This window comes from Canis lupus, chromosome 22 (genome assembly GCF_048164855.1).
Source record: "Canis lupus baileyi chromosome 22, mCanLup2.hap1, whole genome shotgun sequence".
In the NCBI taxonomy this organism is placed as follows: Eukaryota; Metazoa; Chordata; class Mammalia; order Carnivora; family Canidae; genus Canis; species Canis lupus.
Window position 1 is genome coordinate 35,899,173 of NC_132859.1, and position 23,726 is coordinate 35,922,898.

At 34.3% G+C, this 23,726-nt stretch overlaps 1 protein-coding gene and 1 pseudogene across 6 annotated transcripts in view; one reads left to right on the forward strand and one right to left on the reverse strand.

The window, feature by feature from the left end:
- The window catches only part of SLC4A7 (solute carrier family 4 member 7), a 109,871-nt gene that overhangs the window by 67,290 nt on the left and 18,855 nt on the right, over positions 1 to 23,726 (reverse strand). For all 6 annotated transcript variants that reach the window (XM_072793031.1, XM_072793030.1, XM_072793029.1 and 3 more), the window contains exon 2: positions 1,438 to 1,519. In XM_072793031.1, coding sequence (XP_072649132.1) covers positions 1,438 to 1,519 — 82 coding nt within the window. The remainder of the gene's footprint in view (positions 1 to 1,437; positions 1,520 to 23,726) is intronic.
- On the forward strand, positions 2,377 to 3,234 carry LOC140613731 (dnaJ homolog subfamily C member 9 pseudogene; annotated as a pseudogene).

Consider the following 23,726-nt stretch of genomic DNA (forward strand, 5'->3'; position numbering starts at 1 on the left):
ACCCAAACTTAGAGACATTCTACAAAGTATGTCACCACTACCTTTCCAACATGTCAAGGTCATAAAAAACAAGAAAAGAGTAAGACACTGTCATAGAGAAGACGACAACCAAATGTACTATCAGATCCTGGACTGTTCAGCTGGATCCTAGAACAGAAAACGGACATCAATAGAAAAACTGGTAAAACCTGAATAAATTTAATCGAGTTAATAGAACTGTACCAATGTTAATTTCTTCATTTTCATGAACTTATGATGGTTATGTAAAATTTAAAAATTTTAAAAACCTAAGTGAAGGATATACGGGAACACTCTCTAGTATCTTTGCAACTCTCCCATACGATGAAAATTATTTTAATCAAAAAAAAAAAAAAAGAAAAAAGAAAAGAAACAAACCATTTGCGAGGACTTCTTCCTGGAAGATGCACTGACACATGATTTATTGCTCCACAATTCTTTTTTTTAATTTAATTTCAATTAGCCAATATATTAGCTTCAGTTCAATAATTTATCATTTGCATAAACTGTTCCATAATTCTACACTGAGGCTATTTATAGTACTTGAAAAGACTGATGTAACATATCCATAAAATGAACAGTTAGATGACACCTAGTGATAACTCTGGCTTATTAGTCTGGCATTCTGGTTTGCTAAAAACACTACTACCTAGCCTGCTAGAAATGGAAAAAAAAAAAAAAAAAAAAAAAGAATTAACTAACTTTTAACTGTGGTATTTTAATTTTCCAAGGTAAGTAATGGTAACCACCAATGAAATGTGAAAAGCATAGATTCTAGGGGCACCTGGACAGCTCAGTCAGTTAAGTATCCGACTCCTGACTTTGGCTCAGATCATGATCTCAGTATTGTGAGATCAAGCCCTGCATCAGGCTCCACACTGAGCATGGGGCCTGTTTGAGATCCTCTCTCCCTCTACTACTGCCCCATCCCCACCTCTGTGTTCATGCTCTCTAAGAAAGAAAAGAAAAAAAGAAAAGAAAAGAAAAGAAAAGAAAGGAAAGGAAAGGAAAGGAAAGGAAAGGAAAGGAAAGGAAAGGAAAGGAAAGGAAAGGAAAGGAAAGGAAAAGAAAGGAAAGGAAAAGAAAGGAAAGGAGGAAGGAAGGAAGGAAGGAAGGAAGGAAGGAAGGAAGGAAGGAAGGAAGGAAGGACGGACATGGATTCTAAAGTCTTTGTTATACCGATACTTTACACAACGAACAATCAAGGAATATTCTATCTGCAGTTATGAGTATGGTTAGTTACATGGGTGTTTGTTGTATTATTCCTTACTGTATTAGGAAAGTGTTCAACGTTTTTCCATATCTATGCTCTACCTTATAATAACAAAAAGTTTCCACAAATAGCAGGCAAAATTTAAAGCACACTAACAAATGTTTATGAGTAATTTATCCTGTTAAGTGTAAGTTAAACAAACTTACTTTCTAGTTCTTCTTTTTCAAACTTGGTGTTCACAGTTGAACTGGTTTTGCCAAGATCCACAACAGCTTCTTCATCAGGACCCTAGAAAGAAATTATTCTCATTTACTCATGACATCATTATATACTAAAAACCTACCAATGGGGCATTATTTGAAATAATCAAAACATATATAACAGATTGCCTTCTTCTCAAAGAAGCTAACTATAAGCTAATTATAGCTAACTGCATTATTTTTTTAAAGTATGTTTATAAGCTTGTTTTTAATCTACAAAAGATTATACAAAAATTTCACAGTAAGAACTGAGGTGACAATTTTTAATTGTCTTCTATGGAAGTTATTAAATAAAACTGGTACATAAATTCACCTCCACAGAAAGACAATCCGGATCAGAAATTAAGAGAAAATTAGAGGTGAGGGAGACCCTTAGATATCAATACATAATGCTTGGTTCTTCTTTGCTCTTAAGTCCTTTAATTAAGAAGAAACACTTAACTCAGCTACATTGGATTGTATTATGGTTCTATATAAAATAGTCAAAATGAGTCTACAGACTAAACATGTAGTATCACTTCCACTAGTAAATTAACCAAGAGCCAATCAAAGTTATAAAAACATTTTATTTCTTTTTACAAAGGAAAAGCTATGGCAAAATTTAACCTTTAAGGAGGTTCTAACTTTAAGTTGTATAAGTCTACCTTCATAATTTTGTTCCCTTCTCAAGCTCAACAACAACAACAACAAAAAATACTTATTGTAAAATACTGCATAGAGTATTTCTAAAAGAATAAAATTTTAGCATTACCTTCTCTTCTCAACTTCTAACTTAACTTAGAAAGGATACTAGTGTGCTCAAGATTCTGTGGACAGACAGAAACAGATGAGCAAATTTCCTTTCCTCAAAAGTCTTCAATTTGAGCTGTAGCCCACTCTGAACCTATGCCCAGCATAGGTCAGCTGTAGCTGTGCAAGGAAACTTTCCCAACCTTTACCATTGCTAGGAGGCCCTGCACCTTACCCAACATGACTACCACAATGCATCTCAACAGGTGCACCCAGACTGGGTGGGCAAAGAAGACATCAACACTTCCAGTTCCTCAGGATAGTATATTCCATTTTAAGACTAGAGACCAGTGTACAATGAGCTGGCAACAGTGAACAAGGACTCTGCTATGTTCAAACAAGCCATGGAGTGGGAAGACATACTGAAGGAAGACATTCAAGAGTTTGGAGAGATATATAAAGGTTCTGAGGAAGAACTGGCGGTATTATACAAGTCTATCTGAACTTCAAGAGTTTTGACAAAGATCAGCTCACACAGTCCATGCTGTATGTGTAGTACACTGAGGAACCCAGGATATGGAACCTCATTCAGCAAACCAGTCCCATCCTATAATGCCTTTATCAAAGAATCAAAGCAAAAGATGAATGCAAGGGAAAAGATGATCCAGCAAGAGGCTAAAGATCCAGAAATGACCTGGAAAGGGCTGGAGGCTTGAGGAAGAAAGAGATGGACAACCTGAAATCAGTTGTTCAAAGCAGGCAAAAGGATGGGCAACAGGAAATGGACAATGTTCTGGTTCAGATGGAGTCAAAGTACTACAAACATTCCACAGCAAGAAAAGAAAGAACTTCCAAAAAAGAAAAGAAATAATCTAATTCATTCCCTTTAAAGGTCCTTATGCTGTAACTGGTAATTTTGCAGGCAACAGAGAAAACTAGAGATAAGAGAATTAATTAATAAAATAATAATAGTAACATTAATTATAACATTGTTACTACTCCACTGAATATCATTTTTCCAGAATATGATTACTTTTTTATCCATCCAATTACAGTACTTCTCAAATTTTGCAAGATGCTCCCAGCCATTCCCATTTTATGGCTGATCTTATTGTCCAGGATCTCCTCTAACACTCAGAATAATAAACCAGAGAGAACAGTAACACAGTTAGCTTCTAGCCACTTTCAATGTCCAAGCATAAACTAGAAGACAATTTAAGAATGGATTAAATAGGAGGTTGGTTAAAATGATCTTATAAAGTCTCCTCCAACTTTTGATCTACAATATCATACTTTGGTGTATAGCTTTTTTCAATGTATACAAAGTAGACTCATACACAATTTTTCCTTGCTATTCAAACTCTATGTCTAAATTCTATTTTTAAATTCAGGAACTGAATTAGTTAATTAAGTTCTTAATAAATCTTCTGCTATCCAAACTCTCACTATTTGCTTCCCAAAAGTTAGAACCAGACACAGTACATTAAGGCAATGCAGATCTCTTGACATCCAAACTTACTTTCTGCAAGTTAGATTTCTAAATATATAATCAAATAGACTTAGCTATCAAGAGGTTGCTGCATAGGACTTTGAAGGACTGATGTTCAATTTAATATAGAAAACTCAGAGAAGTCAGACTTGCTAAGGCTCCATTCTAAAGGAGTGGAAAGTGAACTATGTATTTTCATATAATGGACATAATGGACTAAGAAAGACAACTGACAACAGTATGTATGGTTCATCAAACTGCCTCACAACAATCAAACATCTGTAGTAATGAGGAGAGGCTAAACTAGGAAATGCAAAAATACACACATACACACACAAAAAAACAAGAAGCACAAGAGAATGTAATTAGTAATTACCATTCACTAAACATGTCATACTCTAAAACCTTTACCTCTCCTCCAGTAATTTCATGGACAGGTACAAGAAAAGTGTCTCCTAAAAGATGACTGTCCCAAAAGGTAGCATACTGTGTATTCTAAAAGGGATTAACTGATCCCATTCTAAACTTTCATTAGCAGGGGCCCTAGCCAAGACAGGAAGCAAAACAATACATTTTACTCTTACCGCTAACAAACAAAAACCCTTTTCATTTCTACAGATACACGTTTAGATGCACTGACAACACTATTAGCTAACACTCAAAAATACCTTAAGTTGGACATCTAAACATCTACCTTATAAAAATGCTCTCAATATGTGCAAAAAGTGGCATGCTAAAAGAAAAGGCTGTCCACCACATCCTCATGGCCCACCCAGCTTATTCCCATTCAATAGTATCTGTGAAACTTTATTAAGTCACTTAACTTAAAGCCAAGTAAGAATATTATTTTATTGCAACTAACTGGGTTTTCAGTAAGAATGTTTTCATTTGTAGAACAAACTAAAGTTCAAACTTTAAGAGTATAAGAAATTTACAATACTAGCACTGTAAAGAAGGGGGAGCAACACTGGCATTTCTCCCTTCTCTTAAAAACTTTTCGTAGCTTTTCAACAACTGTGAAACATGAATCAAAAAGGCAATCTGCTACCAATGCAAACATTAGGTAGGCCAAATGACAAACTGGTCATTTTAACATATTACAAGTAATTCAACAAAGTATGCAGGCTGCATAAAACTATATGTTGAAAATCCCCTAGAACAAAAACCATCGATGTTTTAAGCGAACAATTCATTTCTAAAACAAATATATTGCATTTTAAATTCCTATCATTTTAGGATAATGCCTCAAGCTATATTTCTAAATATAGAGTATGTTTATATATTATATAAAGTACACTTGTGTTCTTTAAAGCATGTACAAAAAATGCATTACGTAGTAATAAATATCTGGAAGGCTAATCTTCAAATTAACACTGTCTCATATTGACAATTAGGAAAGCAAAGACACAGAGACAATCATGTAGTGCTTAATTTTGTTATAATAAACACATTTTAGTAATTTAAAAAGTAATTTTTAAATTAAAAAATAAATTCAAATTTCAGTCTGTTAGTATGTGAGTTATTTTTATATTTGCATCTAGATAAAACTTCATTTTTTGACTCCAAGAATATAGTGGAAAACTAAAACTAGTAACAGCAAACAGCAACCTCTGATATCAAAATGTTTTCTTTCTTAATATCAGATAAATTAGTGACATAAGCCAATGCCTATAAGGTCTTACTAAAATGAAATAAAGCCAAGGTACTGAGTAAATTCAAATAGGTGTAATTCCAGAATAAAAAAAAAGCACCCAAACTATCTCAATATATGATTGACTCCCTCTAATCTTGATTATTTTGCCTTGGTTTCAAATTCCTATTCCATTTCTATTTATAAAATAAGGTTACTAACCAGATTATAAGTGCTCCATAACAAAGAAGACAATAAAGAATTGGCCTCTCTGTGTATGAAATGACACATGTACAAGGTTATTTACTGCAGCTTATAAAAAGAAAAGACCAGACACAATTCAAGAGCCCCTTAATAGAGGGATGGCTATGCCAAAGGAACACCAAGCTACGGCAGGGCGGGGAGGAGAACACTCTATGCACTGGCATGAAAAATACCTACGACCTATTATAAAATGAAATACATATGAAAACTATATATAAGGTCTGCTACTTTGTTAGAAAATCCCCAGAATAGTAACATTTGAATTTGCATAATGAAACACTGGAAGACATACAAGAAAATAGTAAAATTGATTACCTCTGGCAGGCAAATTGATTACCTCCAAATTTCTTATTGTTTATATTACTTTATTTTTAGAGATGTGAATATGGAGGGAGATTTAAGTATGCAATCTTCTGAAAGTCCTTACCTATCTACCTTGGTCCTCGTCTACAGAGCATATATCTACCTGGAAGCATGGTGGGAGTAGATACTACATGAAAATGCCAAGCACAAGTACATAACCCACAGAAAATGCCCCCATGTTTTTACTGAACTAAATGAGGAAACTATTCCATGTTTCTTTCAAAAAAAAAAATGCTTTATACTGGATTGATTTAAGAAGAATTAGTTTCCTAATTAAAACTGAAATAAGGGGACACCTGGGTGGCTCAGCAGTTGAGAGTCTGTCTTTGGCTCAGTTCGTGATCTGGGGGCCCTGAAAGGAGCCTTCTTCTACCTTTGCCTATGTCTCTGCCTCTCTCTCTGCCCTGAAAGGAGCCTTCTTCTACCTCTGCCTATGTCTCTGCCTCTCTCTCTCTCTCTCTCTCTGTGTGTGTGTCTCTCATGAAAAAATAAACAAAATCTTTATTTTAAAAAACTGAAATAAGGATTTAAAATACATTATAAAATAGTATTATGGTTGTATAGAAGAATTATTCACAGGAAATGCATACATAAGTATCTAGGAGAAAAATACCAAGATATAGCAACTAACTTTCCTAAGGATATAAAACTATTACTTTAAAAGACTTTTTTTAATGTATTAAAAATTCAGACACACCTAAAAGAGCTTATTAGAATTCATCTCCCCTTGCTCTATATTAGACATGCTCATTCAGTAGGTTAAGGTGGAGAGCAAGTATCTCTATGTTAAATAACCTCCTTATGTGATTCTGGTGCACACCAAAGTTTGAATACCATGTACCTGGATTATGATTAGGACTAAAGTTCTACTTATTGGGCAGCCCAGGTGGCTCAGAGGTTTACTCCGCTTTCAGCCCAGGGGCCTGATCCTGGAGACTCGGGATCGAGTCCCACGTCAGACTCCCTGCATGAAACCTGCTGTTTCTCTGCCTCTCTCTCTCTCTCATGAATAAACAAATAAAATCTTTAAAAAATAATAATAATAAATAAATAAATAATAAAGTTCTACTTATTTAAATTGCTCTTCAATGAAGACTACTTCATACCCTTAATCATTTTAGCAGGCCTGCCTGGGGCTAGTCAATTTCATTTACATTTGCCTTAATCCTTCAGAAAATGAAAAGTACATATCATTCATAAGAAAATATTGCCAAATTATACATTTTCATTGTAATACAAAGAACCCTAAACCTATAAATAGTGCTCTAAAAGTTGATTTGTATGTCTTATCTATTTTCCCCAAAAATGTGTAGGGCAATTTATCAAAGTATATATAAATAACAATGTTTTCCCCCCCAAAAAATTTTAATTGCTAACCATATCTCCATCTACCACCACGAGTTGAACTTAATTAGAAAAATTAATTTATGGGCAAAAAGCTTAAGAATAAGGAAAATCATCTTTTTCAATCCAGTTAAAGGGAGATCAATCATCAATGACTACCATTTCATAAAATAAAAAGCCAAAGAATGATATTCATAGTTTCTGAAGAACTCACTTGACATTTACCATTCACTCATTACTCTAAAAAAAGCAGAAAAGATATAAGGTATATGGGAAATTATTGCAAATTTAAAATTTCAAACTCAGGCAATCATGCAATTCCCACAGGGGGAAAAAAAAATGCAAGCCTTGAGAAAAATGCTTTGTCCCCAGACAGAGGAGGAACTAGATAGATTCAGACATTGAACAAAAAGCCTTCAGAAATATATTTCGAATACCAGTGTTATAACTAAAGACAATGAATTTTAAGAAAGAATTTCAATAGAAAAAAGTGAAGAAAACAAAGAGTGTAAGAATATGAAAACTAAGAGGTCTGAGGAATAAAAACTAGTCATGGCCTCCAATAATAAACAGGACTGCTAGTGACACCCTTTATTGTCATATGCTTCATTATAAGGCACAAGAGTCATAGACAAATGGAAAGCCTCACCAGCGTTCCATTTGAAATTATAAATACAAATATTTATTACATTATTTCTTTGGGGAGATGCATCGATTACAAGTTCCAATTCAGTACACAAACACCAAAAAACATATGTGAATCACTTATTTTAGGGTTATCAAATATATATATATGTTTATCAACAGAAATAAGCATAATAAAATGTATTTCCAAAACAGGCTTTCAAAAAAACTGTTTCACCTTTATTAATAATTAAAATGTATAGAAAAGCACAGGCATTCCGCACAAAAGGGAAAACCCACACATATACACACAAACACAAAGATCCAATCGATGTTTTTTGGCAAAAGAAGGTCCAGTTGATGTTGTCAAGATTCCCCATCTCCAGTTAGCATGAAGGCTATCATAACCAGGGTATTTTTAGGGTTCCACTGCAGTTTTCTACTGAAAATCAACAGGAGACAGCCAGAAAATCCCTGAGCGATATAGTTGGTTTGCCTTCCCCTGTTTAATACCACTGTTCCCCGTAAATCTAACAGATCATAATAGAAGTTTCATTCCTTTAAAGACTAGGAATTAAGGAACTCATTCATTCATTCAACAAATATTTACTAAGTGCATACTATGAGCCAAGCATTATTCCAGGTACCAGGGATGAATCAATGAATGAAAATCTGTAATGCAATCAAATGTCCAGCTTAACAGTTAATTTACAGCTAAGTGGCTCCCCATGATAAAAATTCCAGAGGTAAATGAATTCTCTTTTCCATTCCTAACCTTAATGAATGAGACCCCACAGACTCATAGGTATCAACAGGCTTTACTTTTGCAGTTCAATGTTCAGATTTTATATATAACACACACACACGCACGCACACACACACACACACACACAGCTTAACTGACTTAAGATCACACTGTGAGCGGTGAAAAAAACTGAAGTTAAAAGCCAGCTCTCTATAGAGTTCCACTTATGTGGGTTCTTTATCCGCTAAACAGACCAGGATCACTATAATATATACTGAGAACACACAGTACTTTTCTTTACACCATCTGTTAAAACTTATAATTACATATTTATGTAACTCCTTATTTAATGTTCTTTACATACTTATGTAACTACTTACTTAACTTCTTTCTCCTATCTTCCAGTAGAACAGTAAGTTCCAAGAAAAGGGAAATCATTTGTTTTGCTCACTACTATATCCTAAGCATCAAGCAGGATTCTTAGTAAACTCTCTAATATTAAATACTGGAATGTTGAATATGTTTCAAAGGACAAAACTACTCAGTTAAAAATTCACTAGATTCACTTAAAGATTCCTTATGAACACAATTAAAGGTCAAACATACAAAGGTACTTAATATTTTGAAATGTAGTAAATCAGTTTATAAACAAAAAAGCCCATTATCAACACATGATAAAATCAAAATTCAATTCACAGGCAGGAATTGCCTATCTGAAGATCAAACTATCTGAAACAGACTTTTTAACTACATTAACACATTTACTAAGTCTTCCCATAAGTCATTTTTCCTACTTGAAAAAGTAAAATCTGTGATACGTATTTTCTTGGTCAAATGATCAAAAATCAAACTTCAACATGTCAAAGGTATAATATTAACAGGGAAAAAAGAATGTTATAAGATTACTTAATATATTTACAAATCTAGTCTTATATCCCTTTTGGACACTTGAGGTTTATAAAATCTGTTATTAAAATAGCATCAGATGATCTCTATCACAAATTGATTTCTTCATTATATAAGACATATGGTTACAGCTCAAAAGTTAACACCTCCAATAAATTATAGTTATAACCACAAAGCGTTATCAAATATTTATATTCAAAACATACTTAACCATTAAGACAAAGTGATTTCTTTCCCAATATCGTGGCCAAACAAAATTTTTAAAAGACTCATTCAAATAATATTAAGTGATCAAAAAACTAATTTTATAGAATAATAAATGCTACAAACACTGCTAACTTTACACAGGATTTACTCTTTTCAGCATATGACTTCCACAGCCAAGGACATAGAGGATGATACTATTCTAAGCCAGTGCTAATAAGCCTGACATTTCTTCAAGCTACACTATTAAACTAAAAAACTCAAATGTGTTTGTAAATAAAACACAAGATCATAACCAGGTACATACAGGTAACTTCTTCTCCAGGCGAAATCTTTCCATGGTAATATATAAATGCCTTGTCTTTGACAATGTAATATAGTTAAGCCCCTTGAAGATTCCAGGGACAGTGAGTACATATCTGATTTAGGTCACTGTGCTTTGCACAGATGAACTCTCCTAAGTTGCTTTTATGGTACAGCCAATCACAGTCTTCTAAGTTACCTAATCTTCCAAGCTAATAATGACAACTTATACAGGGTCACAGCAAAAGAGACTGGGAGCATAATATAATTTAAGATACCAAAAGAGAAATGTAGCAACCAGTTTTAAACTGAAACCTTTCTGTAACATTAGTTCAAAAGAGAGCATACTCTAAGGATACATGGGGATGGCTATGAGAGTGAGTGTGAAAGTAGATAGATAGATCTTAGAGAATAAACTGCCAACAACATAACTGGTTAAATCTAGCCCTTTCACTTAATTTCAGGAAGATCCAAATAGGTTTTCATCTGAAGAAAGTTTTACCTTTTTATCATTAATATTTCTATCAATTTATCACAACTATAATAAGATTAACAAATCATATTATGCTTTACAATTATTTTACCAAAATTAAGTATCCATATAGATAACAGCCAAAATAGAAAAAAGTAAATGAGAAGAACTCCTCCAGACTCTAGATCACTTTACACTCTTTAAAACCTATGGAAGACTTCAGAGGACCTTAGTTTATACAAGTTTAACATCTGTATTTACTATACTGGAAGTAAAATTGAGATAACTTTAAAACATTTAATTTCAATTTAAAGTAATAAAATCATTGCACATTAACATAAATTGCATTTTAATAAAAAATCCTAGGGCAGCCTGGGTGGCTCAGCGGTTTAGCGCCACCTTCGGCCCAGAGCATGATCCTGGAGACCTGGGATCGAGTCCCACATCAGGCTCCCTGAATGGAGCCTGCTTCTCCCTCTGCCTGTGTCTCTACCTCTCCGTCTCTCTGTTTCTCATGAATGAATAAATAAAATCTTTAAAAAATAATAAAAAATCCTTTTCCAAAATAAAAAATTTAGTGAGAAAAAAGGGCTTCTATATTTTTGCATATCTCTAATATCCAACTTAATGGAGGATGGACAATTAGATTCTCATATCTGCTTCCCCAATCAAGGATATGATTTATTTAAGTAGAATTACATAAAAAATTCCAGGCCCACACAATACTCTATTGGAAAACAGAGGAGTGCTTTAATACTCTTGTCAGGTAACTATGGTATTCCTCTTTGATATTTCACCAAATTCAAAAAGTAATCTTTTTCTAATTTTTATTTATTTAAGTAAGCTCTATGCTCAGAACCTTGAAATCAAAAGTCACATGCCCTACCTACTGAGCCAGCTGGGCACTCCAAAAAGCAGTCATTTCTTAAAGGTTTTTGCAAAGTAGAATCTAAAACCATTTCAAATGATTATTTTCATACATGTATACTGAAATCCATTGGTCTACCGTGCACTTAATATGGTTCTCTCACCCATTTGTAAAATATGCATTCACTGGGTACTAGAACTTTTCCAAACTTCACATTATACATTTTAAAAAATGCATTTGTTAATATCAGCAATAACCTCATCAGAGAAATTCAAGCACTGAGAAACTGACAGGCTGGCAGATAAAAGTTTTCCAAATTTCTTGTTCTATCAGGAAAGCTAGAGGTACTATCATTGGTAACAAATACTAGAAATACCAGCAGTTGTTTTTCTTGAAGTGGTAGGTTCACTTCATTTCTTTCTTAGGGAATAACTGCCAAAAGTCAAGTCTGAATAACCAGAGTTTAGTCTGCAGTTATTTTCAAGTAACAAAAAAAAAAAAAAAAGGGGGCATCTAGTTTTAAGCAATCACACCAGTTCTTTTACTTCAGACAATTACTAGTACTTTAGTATGTAACAGAAGTGTTTTCATGCAGACTTCCTATTTTGTCATTCAGAATATTAGAGCAATGTACACTCAAAGACTCTAAATAGTTCTTTCTTTTTCATCAAGGACATTCTTAAGTGAAAATCTGTTTCACTTTTTAATCTGAGAATGCCTACCAGTGCTGTTTGGTGCCTCTGCCTTGTTTTGAGCTAAGGGATGAGCAGTTTTACTCATCATTGCTTTTGCACCATCAGTACAAATTCCACAACAATGGAAAAGGCAAATAATGTCTTACCACCACTATAAAAATAGTTTTGACCTTAGAGATCCCCTGATCTCAGGGACTGCCAGAGGTCCATGGGTAGCACTTTTAGAACTACTGTAAAACATTCTATGTTTAAAATACAGAATTAAAAAGTTGAAGGTGAAGGGTTGCATACCTGGCTCAGTCACTGGAGCATGCAACTCTTGATCTCGGGGTCGTGAGTTTAAGCCCCATATTGGTCACAGAGCTTAATTACTAGTTGTGGGTGGATTTTATTCTTTTTAGTTTTGATATACTGTTTATTAAAAAAACATTTTAACGAAGACTAAAGTATCATTCTATCATTCTGGGTTTCTAGAAAATAATAAAAATACTTAACGAGCACCTATTATGTGCCAAAACTGTACAACACATGATATATATAGCATATTTCACCTTCAGATATTTCATTTAATCCTCTCAACTGTAACTAAAGCTCACAGAGGTAAAATTTCTTCTCCAAAGTCACAGCTCTAGTAAGTAGCAGGTTTAGGATTCAAACCTAGCCTTTCTCAGTCCATACTTTACCCTCTACTGCAACAGTGTATAAAGAAATTTAAGAAAAAAATTCCAACTATAGATTATTTTTTTTTAATTTTTATTTATTTGTGATAGTCACAGAGAGAGAGAGAGAGAATGAGGCAGAGACACAGGCAGAGGGAGAAGCAGGCTCCATGCACCGGGAGCCCGATGTGGGATTCGATCCCGGGTCTCCAGGATCGCGCCCTGGGCCAAAGGCAGGCGCCAAACCGCTGCGCCACCCAGGGATCCCCCAACTATAGATTAAAACAAAATTCTAACTGAACATGAATGAACGAGATAAAATGTCTACCAAATTCATATAAAATGTAATCTTAATTTAGGGTGCCTGGATGGCTCAGTTGGTTAAGTATCTTCCTTTGGCTCAGGTTGTGATCTCAGGGCCCTGTGCTCCCTGCTTAGGAAAGAGTCTCCTCCTCACTCTCCCTCTACCCTTCCCCCCATTCACTGTTCCTCTAATTAATGAATTAATTAAAAAATCTTTTTAAAAAATAAATATAATTTGAATTAAACTAAAAACATTCTCTTTGGATAAACATATTTACTCCCTGGTACCATCAAAGCCTTTATTTTAACAAAGCAAATAAATATTTTTTATAGAAATATCTATTTCACAAAAATGAAATCTTACTACCAGCTAATCCTGTAAAATTCATTGATGACATATACCAGATAAATAACAAAGAATTTAAAACTGAAATAATATATCAAACAGAAGGAACACTTTTTTTTTAATTTTCCACTTCTCCATATGAAACTATAGATACCACCCAAAAGACATGCCATAGCCTTCAAACTAAAGCTTCCAGTTTATTAAACTTCTCTAAGAATTAGAAACCCCAATGACATCAACAGCTACCCTAAAACATAGAATTAATCGCATTTTTTTGCATTTTTATAATATCCAACTTTTTATGATTTATAGTTGGCAAATAAACATAAATTCTTTTTTTTAAGATTTTTTTAATTTTTATTTATTCATGAGAGACACACAGAGAGAGAGAGAGACACAGGCAGAGGGAGAAGCAGGCTCCTTGCAGGGAGCCCGACGTGGGACTTGATCCCAGGGCCCCCCCTGGGCTGAAGGCAGCGCTAAACCGCTGAGCCACCTGGGCTGCCCAATAAACATAAATTCTTAAAAAACGAATACAAAAGATATACGTTGGTCACCAATTTAAAATATTCTCAATACATCACACCCAGAATGAAAAACATCTGCAGTTAGGTTCAATAGCAATTCCTACAATAACCTCTTGAAATTTACCTCCGGGAGAAAATCTTGGCCCTCCCCACTAGTATTTAAGAGCTTAATATCCTAGTCAGCCATAGGTCTCCCACACTGGATTATAAAAACCCTGAGCATAGGGATTAGGTGGAAGGAAGGAAGGGAAGGGGACAGAAAGGAAAGTTAAAAGGACCCTGGGGGGAAAAGAAGGAATTAGGTACACACAAATTTTTAATTTCCCAAATTGCAAAACAAAATTACCTCTTAAAATACAAAAGATCCATTTCTCCAACCTGTCATCTGTTGTGACAGTATCCTGGGCACTACTAAAACCAATACTCAAACTTTAAAAATCAAATTTACAGATTATGTAGAAAGGTAAAGTAAGTTTTATTCTACCACTGTCTTGATAAAATAAAAAGATTAACCCAGAATAGAAGCTCCAAATTTTAAATATGGTTATTTCTTTAAAGATTTTTCAGCAATCCTCATTTCTAAGGCAATCTATTGTGGTATGATTGACATGCAGGAAGTTGTACATACATACAACTCGGTGAGCTTGGGGATACACACCCATAAAACCATCACCCACCATCAAGGCTACTGATGTATCTATCATCTCCCAAAGTTTCCTCCCACCCATTATTATTGTGTGTGTGGTAAGAACACCTGACTTAGTCTGTCAAAATAATTTAAGTATATAATACAGTACTGTTAGCCATAGGCACTAGTCTGTATAACATATCTCCTGGACTTAATTTTCTTGTGTAACTGAAACTTTGTACCTTTTGACCATCATCCCCCTCATTGCCTCCAACCTACAGCTCCTGGCAACCATTCATTCTACCCTCTGCTTCTATGAGTCTGATACAAGCCAGAGCATACTATATTTGTTATTCTATAGCTGGCTTATTTCATTTAGCCATACATTTACATGAATCAAAACGGTCTCCTTTATTCCCTGTTCTCTCTGCTCTATTTTCAACCTTGCCTCTATTTCTGTAATGCAAATAGAAGTATATATATTCTTACAAAAAAGGTAGCCACATACAATTCACTGTTAAATACATAACTTGCTCTGTTCCAATTTAAAAATATATCCTAGGGTGCCTGGGTAGCTCAGTCGGTTAAACATCTGCCTTCAGCTCAGGTCATAATCCTGGGGTCCTGTGATGGGACCCCAGAAATGGGCTTCCTGCACAGCGGAGAGCGTGCTTCTGCTTCTCCCTCTCCCCCTGCTTCTGCTCTCTCTCAAATAAATTAACTTTAAAATATATATATCCTAAAGATTTTCCTGTATCACTACATGCAAACTTCATTTGGAAGTAAATTATTAAATTAACCTGTACATGGTAGAAGAAATCAAGACTTACACAAGTCTCCCTGAATAAGCACTCCACCCATACGCATACCATGTCTACTCACCAGACAGAACTACTTTGTTTTTGTCTTATAACTGTCCTCGGTAGCTAAAGTTGCCATCATAATTTTAAGTAATATATCATTTTAGGTACTATCTACTTACTTTACAAAAAGTAAAATAAAGATTTTCCACACATTATCTGATATACACACACACACACGTTTCTCATTTACAGTCTCCCTTCCATATCTAAGTTTTTAATTAGATTTTTATTTTTATTTCAAGCCTGATAGCAATTACATTCTGTTCTATATTTATAATGAAGCCTTCTAAGTAAGCTGTGTCCTCCATTTAATCCTAAAATTTTTAAATCCATGTTAAAAAAGCATTTGGAGTTACTAGGATTACTTAAACACAACTATCTAGTTCAGAATCAAGATTTATGATTGGACCATTAGAAAATGTCACTAAACCCCTGCTGCTCAAAAAACTCTCTCAAATATTACAGTCAAGTAGATCTCTTTCAATATAACTTAAATATAATGAAAACAAAGAACCTGCTTAAAAACAATAAATTACTGACCAGATAAAAAGCAAACATACTAAAATGCAAAATACTGAAGATTTCAGTCTTTACAGAAATCATAAAATTCTATTATCTCTAAGATAATCTATTTCCAATAAAATCATGAAAAAGGGGGAGTTTGGGGACACTTTGCCTAACAAACATTCCAATATACTATAAAACTATGATAAGCAAAAAAGTGTGGTACCAACACAGAAACAATAATTAAATATTTTATAAGACAAAATAGAGTCAAGGAACTAGAAGTAACTCATTTATGAAATGAAAAGACTTCTTTGGTTTTCCAATTTGATGAAACAAAGTTGTCTTTATCAAACCATAGGTAAAAATAAGTTCTAGATAAAGATAGTTAGAAGGGTAATACTTAAAATTTTAAATGATATTTTATATTACTGGAGTGGAGATATACTCTTAGTCAAGATGAGAAATCTAGAAACCGTAAAGAAATAGACTGATACAGATTTATTTTACTCTATTTCTCTAAAGCAAAAAAAAAAATCATAAAGAGACAAGGTAGTACATAGGAAATATTAGCAGAATGACAGACATAGCATTAAATATCTCTAATATAAGAAACTTCTGGATTTAAAAAGTAAAGAAAAAATAGAAAAATGGACAAAAAATATGAACCAAGTAATTCCCTTAAGAGAAAATACACATGACCAATAACCATAAAGGATAGACACTCTCAGTTGAGGTTCAGCAAATTTTACTCATCAGATTAGCAAAAAGAAAAAAAAAATTAACATCTAAATTGATAAAGGAAGGGAGACACAGACACTCTCATAATTCCCAATGGGAATATAAATTTCTCAGAACTTTTTGGAGCATAAGCTAGCAAGATCCATTTTTTTCATCTTTAAAAATATTCTTTGTGAAGCAATATCACTTCTGAGTATCTACACAGAAATTAAAGCATCAAAATATAAACATAAGATCAAACATGCTTACTATTCAAACTGGCAAAAACAGAAAACAACCTGAAAGTAAATAGAAGGAAACAGCTAATTACTATTATATATTACTGAGACACAAAGAATGAGACAGAACCAGGAGGTCCCACTCAAAAGATTATCAGTAAATATTATTAAAAGAAAAGCAAATTGTAGAATTATGTTTAATATAATCACATTTTTATGTTTTACAAAGGATAAAACATATTTATAAGCAAATGTTTCTATGAACATAAAGTACAGGAGGATGGTATATTGGTTGGTCTGTTTCAACAAAGATCATGCTTCTCTAAAGATGTTAAGGACCTAATTATATCAAAGATAATCATTAAAAAGTCAGAGTGAAAAATTATCATTTTAATCAATTCAACATAACTGTGATCAATTCCAGGGCACCTGGGTGGCTCAATCAGTTAAGTGTCCAATTCTTGGTTTCGGCTTAGATCATAACCTCCTGGTTGTGGGATCCAGCCCCATGACAGGCTCTGTGCTCAGTGGGAAGTCTGCTTCAGATTCTCTCTCCCTCTTCCTCTAACCCACTCTCTCTCTCTCTCTCAAATAAATAAATAAAATCATAAGAAAAAAAAAACTGTAACCAATTCATGTTTTAATAGATACAACTTTGATAGGAAGGCAAGTAACATTTTGAAAGTGCATTTTATGAGGCCAGAATATGGTTCAAAATTTTCCTTAACACATTCCCACAAATACAAAATGAATTTGTAGTTAAGAGTCTATTCCTTGGTTTGCCCCCTCTCTTTTTTTTTCCTTTGCTCATTTGTGATGGTTATCAGAGGGGAGGTGGGTGGGGGACAGGTGAAATAGGTGATAGGGATTAAGGAGTACAGCTGATGTGGTAAGATCTGGGTATTGTATGGAAATGGAAAATCAGTATATTGTACACCTGAAACTAATATTGCACTGTATGTTAACTGGGATTTAAATAAAAACTTTAAAAAAATAAAAACTAAAATGAATTTGTACTAACAGTGCAAAAGAAAACATTTTCTCAGCTTCATGGTCAGAAAAGTATATAATCACATATACTGATTTTTTTTAATTTCTCTTATATAAATTCAGGGAAAAGAATGAAATTAAAACAAAATTCTAATCGTGAAATTCAACTGGCCCAAGGGGGAAAAAAATCTAGAAATTTAAGCTTGATGGAGAACTGTACAGGAATCAAAGTGGTTTTAAAAACACATAATATCGGCTTAAGTTCCCTTTATAGATGTGAAGTCATTTTTTCAATACAGCAGTTCCCCCACCTTATCAGCAGCGGATGCATTCCAAATCCCCCAGCAGATGCCTGAAACCACAGATAGTGCCAAGTCCGATATATACTATGCTTTTCCTATACATGTATAACTACTATAAAAGTTTAATTTATAAATTAGCCACAGTAAGAGACTAACAATAGCTCAAAATAAAACAATTATAACAATATACTGTTATAAGTTATGTGAATGTAGTCTTTCTCTCAAAATCTTATGCACTGTACTCACCCTTCTTCTCGGGATAATGTGAGATAATGCCTACGTGGTAAGATGAAGTGAGGTTCATGACGCAGGCCTTGTGATATGTGTTAGGCTACTACTGATGTTCTGAGAAGAGTCAGAAGGAGGAGCATCTGCTTCTGGACCTCCATCCCAGGAAGTGAAACTGCTGATGGGGCAGGACTACTACAGAGGAACACAATACAGGGGTAATCGCTAATGATGTAGATAATGCTGCTGACATACAGCAAAGGACCCAGTGAAGTTTCTTTATCTGATCAGAAATGGGGGAGGGGTAATGTTTTTTTCTTAAGAGAAAACATGTTTTAAATTCTTTAATTTAAAATTGCCACATTCTCATATTTTCCTAAACTCTTAAAAAAAAAAAAAATAGAGCTATGAGAAGAACAATCTCCTTTAACAACGATGGACAGGAATTTAGCTGCATTTCTTTCTTACTACATATGGACATACATTGTGGTCATTACTAGCTTTTATGGTATCAGAGGAAAAGGTAACATTATTTATTAAAACTCAGTCACAAAATATTCACCTACTTATTTTAAAATACTACTTTAAATCTATTAGAAATTTGGTAACAGCCATAAAATAGCCACCATCAAAGGCAAAAAACTTAACACAATAATAAATCAGCATCAATATTATAATAAATTTACGGAAATATTATTTTCAGTTTCCACAGAAAAATTTGAAGCAAAGAGCCAAGAAAAGAAAAACCTCTGTAAAGCAAATGAAAACAGGTCCCATGTTTGAGAGAGATGCATAGCCAATCCACACCTTTGACCATTGCTAAATATTACTGCTGAGCTCACGTTGGTTAATGTGTACAACCAATTCATTTTTCAACAAGTTATCAGTCTTCACCAACGTATAAGATCGCCATCTGGTGGTGATTATTAGACATGCAGAATGTCTAAAGATAACAGGGAGAACCACTCTAAATTGATGTTCTAAACTGGAAAAACTTCCCTTGGAGCTGCTTTAAGACACCTGGATCATTAGTTTAATTTAGGTCAGAAGGAAAGAATTATTGAATAAATATTCCACTTATATGTTAGAATATTTAGGAAATAACAACTATATTTTGCAGGTGGGCATGTTATGCATACCACTGAATAACCACTGGGTTACATTGAAGTAGATTTACAGTCATTTTTTAAATTGTTTTAAATACCTATAGCATTTCAGAAATTTTGTTTTTAACATATTTTTTTAATTTTTATTTATTTATGATAGTCACACACAGAGAGAGAGAGAGAGAGGCAGAGACATAGGCAGAGGGAGAAGCAGGCTCCATGCACTGGGAGCCCGAAGTGGGATTCGATCCCGGATCTCCAGGATCGCGCCCTGGGCCAAAGGCAGGCGCCAAACCGCTGTGCCACCCAGGGATCCCTGTTTTTAACATATTTTTAAGGCACCTGGGTGGCTCAGTGGTTGAGTTTCTGCCTTGGGCTCAGGTCATGATCTGGGGTCCTGGGATCGAGTCCCACATCAGGCTCCCTTCATGGAGACTGCTTCTCCCTCTACCTAATGTCTCCGCCTCTCTCTCTCTGTGTCTCTCATGAATAAATAAAATCTTTACCAAAAATATATATATATATATATATTTTGAGGTATATCTATCATTTCATAAGAATTAAACAGCTGAAGAATCTAGTTCACAAAATACAGCTTACTATAAGGTAAAAACTGTTATCAGAAACTTTCCAGGGGCACCTGGCTGGCCCAGGTGGTGGAGCATGTGACTCATTATCTTGGGGACATGAGTTTGAGCCCCATGTTGGGTGCTGAGATTATTTAAGTAAATCTTAAAAAAAAAAAAAAACTTTTCAGGAAAAAAAGCATCATCATAAAAAGTATTAACCGTTCTTGGAAAAGTATCTTTTTTCTTAAAATTAATACTTCACATTTAAATGCTAAAGACAAAGGAGACCTAGTTCAATTTATATTTGCACTTAGAATATATTTATAGTACTCCTAAATGTTAATTACAAAGAATTTTTCATTTTTATAGGTCTAACCTTAGACTACTGTTAGGAAAATTTATCCAAGAAATTAAAAAATATTCTGAATGGTAAGAATTAAAAAACTATCAAGTATAACAGTTTTATTTTTTTTATTTTTTATTTTTTTATTGGAGTTCAATTTGCCAACATACAGCATAACACCCAGTGCTCATCCCGCCAAGTGCCCCACTCAGTGCCCATCACCCAGTCACCCCAACCCCTCGCCCACTTCCCCTTCCACTACCCCTTGTTCATTTCCCAGAGTTAGGTGTCTCTCATGTTTTGTCACCCTCACTGATATTTTCACTCATTTTCTCTCCTTTCCCTTTATTCCCGTTCACTAAATTTTATATTCCCCAAATGAATGAGACCATATAATGTTTGTCCTTTTCCGATTGACTTATTTCACTCAGCATAATACCCTCCAGGTCGCTCCACGTCGAAGCAAATGGTGGATATTTGTCATTTTTAATGGCTGAGTAATATTCCATTGTATACATAGACCAGATCTTCTTTATCCAGTCATCTTTCGATGGACACCGAGGCTCCTTCCACAGTTTGGCTATTGTGGACATTGCTGCTATAAACATTGGTGTGCAGGTGTTCCAAAAACTAGTTTAAATACAGCCAAATTACCAAAGTTAAAATATAGATTACATAGTAAACTCAGATATATTTAAACATAGGCTTTCAGTAGAAATGACTCCTTCTCTCACACTTCCTCTAAAGCATTCAGAATCAGTGCAGGAGTAATTTCTCTAACTACAAAATCTTCTCTCTTTTTAACCTTTTGGCCTTTTTGCTCTATGATCCTTGATTCTATATAACAGTTTCTCAACTTGGGCACCCCTGACATTTGGGGCTGGACACTTCTTCATTGTAGGAGGAGGTCCTGTACTTTGTAGGACGTTTAGTAGCATATCTGGCCTCTACCTCCTAGATGCCATAGCGCATAAATCCCCTCTCCCCAGTTGTGACAAACAAAAAGTCTCCAGGAATGCCAAATGTCCCTTAAGAGGCAAAAATACATCCCAACACATAAATCCATTGAGGAGCCACTGGTTTTAGAAATAATTGGGAGCTACTATTTATTTTTAGCAATTTAAGATTCTACAAAACAAACCAACAAAATCTACAGGTTCTTCCTCAAAAGTCAGCATGCACGCCCAGATACCTGGTAAAGCCCTTGTCCTTTTATAAAAATGACATTTAGCAATGAACTCTACAGGCAGAAATGGATCTTGAACTTGCATTTAAGGTTAAGAGTTTTACTGAAAGCTACCAGTTCTCAGTGTATCCTTACTATAGTTTCAATATAATACTTAAAAAAAAAAGTATTTAATTGACTAAGCCTTAAAAAAATAAAGGTGGGATGAAAATCTTTTTACATATGTATACTTTCAAAATATTACAAAACAAGCCCCTCAGGCCTGACTTATTTGCCTAAACCTTCACATTTCAAAGTAGTTTTTGAAATACAGACCACCTCTACGTTAACTCCTTTGGATCAACTGAATATACTAGAAAATCATCATAACTTGTCCCTGTATGTATGTATTTCACCACAAGGCAGTTATTTGGTTAATCAATTAAATTAAAATTCTTAGTCTTAACCCTGCTTAGGAGGATCAAGACTAGAGTATCAGCTTGACAGCAAAAATTAGGGGAGACTGAAGCAGATGCATACAATGATAGGAGTGACTTCAAGTGGCAAACAGCACCTCACAAAGCAGCCACACGTGGGAAGTGAGGAAGAGGCAGAGAGGGAGCTGCACTCTGAAGCCACCTCTTCTCTTTCTGAAGAATGTGTTCAGCTTTTCCTGGATCCCAGCAAAAACTCTATATACTTACAATAAAGCCCTCTTTAACTATAACAAGTTTAAATATATTTCTGATCCCAGGCAACCAAAAGGACCCTGCCTGGAATACTCAATACAATTCTACTTGCTTTTACTTACCAAAGTAAAAGTTCCATTATAAAGAGCAATAGTTTAAAAACTTAACATTTAAAAAAAATGTTGCCAAATTATTATGCAGATAAACTGGCAGATCTTTATCAATTACAGTAAGTGGTGGTTGTTATTTACTCAGACACTAGTTCTTTTTTTAAAGATTCAAGTAATATTTATCTTTTAAATGACCCAAATTTAAATACAATTATTACATCAAGCAATTATCCTCAAATTCAAAAGCATATCATCTAACTTTACATACGTTAAGCAACTAATTCAATTGAATTCAAACAAACACTATGGTCAGACATTTTATTTCACATTCTCCCAATATTTTCCATATCTGTTCTCTAATAGGAGATACATTTTATGGGACTAAAAATAAAAGTTCCTTCCAAGAGTAACTCTATGCTTAAAGAAGGTAGAGAAGTAAATAAAAATGACTTGAGGTCATCCAGGAACATCACAGATCAAAAACTGGGTTTGGGTCTCTCTCTCTTCTCTCTCTCCTAATGTTCACTAATATGAAAGTAAAGCAATTTTTTAAAGGATAAGCTGACAAGTACAAAGAGAAAGAAGAAACTACAGGGGCACCTGGGTGGCTCATTCAGTTAGGTGTCCAGACTCTTGGTTTCTGCTCAGGTTGTGATCTCAGGGTCTTGGGATCCAGCCCCATGTCAGGCTCCAAGCTCAGCAGGAAGTCAACTAGAGATTCTCTCTCTCTCTCTCTCTCTCTCTTTCATCCTCCCTCTCCCTTGGCTCCTCCCCTTTGCTCACACGTGCTCTCTAAAATAAATAAATCTTAAAATTAAAAAGAAGAAACTACAACAAATGAGAAACAAAATCTTTGGAAGACATAAAGTGCACATTGCAATGGTTAGCATATTTGGAAAATAAACAGCAACCTTAAAATAAGTGGCTAAGGAAAAAATAAAGTAGGGCTCAGAAAACAAAACCATGTTTAAATAATGAAAAACTGCCTAAAATTTTATTAATTAAAACAGCTTCTAATTAATGACTTAGTCCAGTAGATTATCTCCATAAATTACATTAGCGTAAAATTAACACTAAATACTACTGAAAATAGTGCCTCTATACACACACACACACACACACATATATATATATAAAATGTGATCTGTCAACAAGTTTACTTTGGCTAAAGGTAAAACATTACTTTAATGAGTACAGATTCTAGAGTCAAATTGCCTGAATTCAAATCCCAGGTCTACAATTTACTAGGCAAATTTGGGCAAATTACCTAATCTCACTGGATCTCAGTGTTCTCATCTGTAAAATATG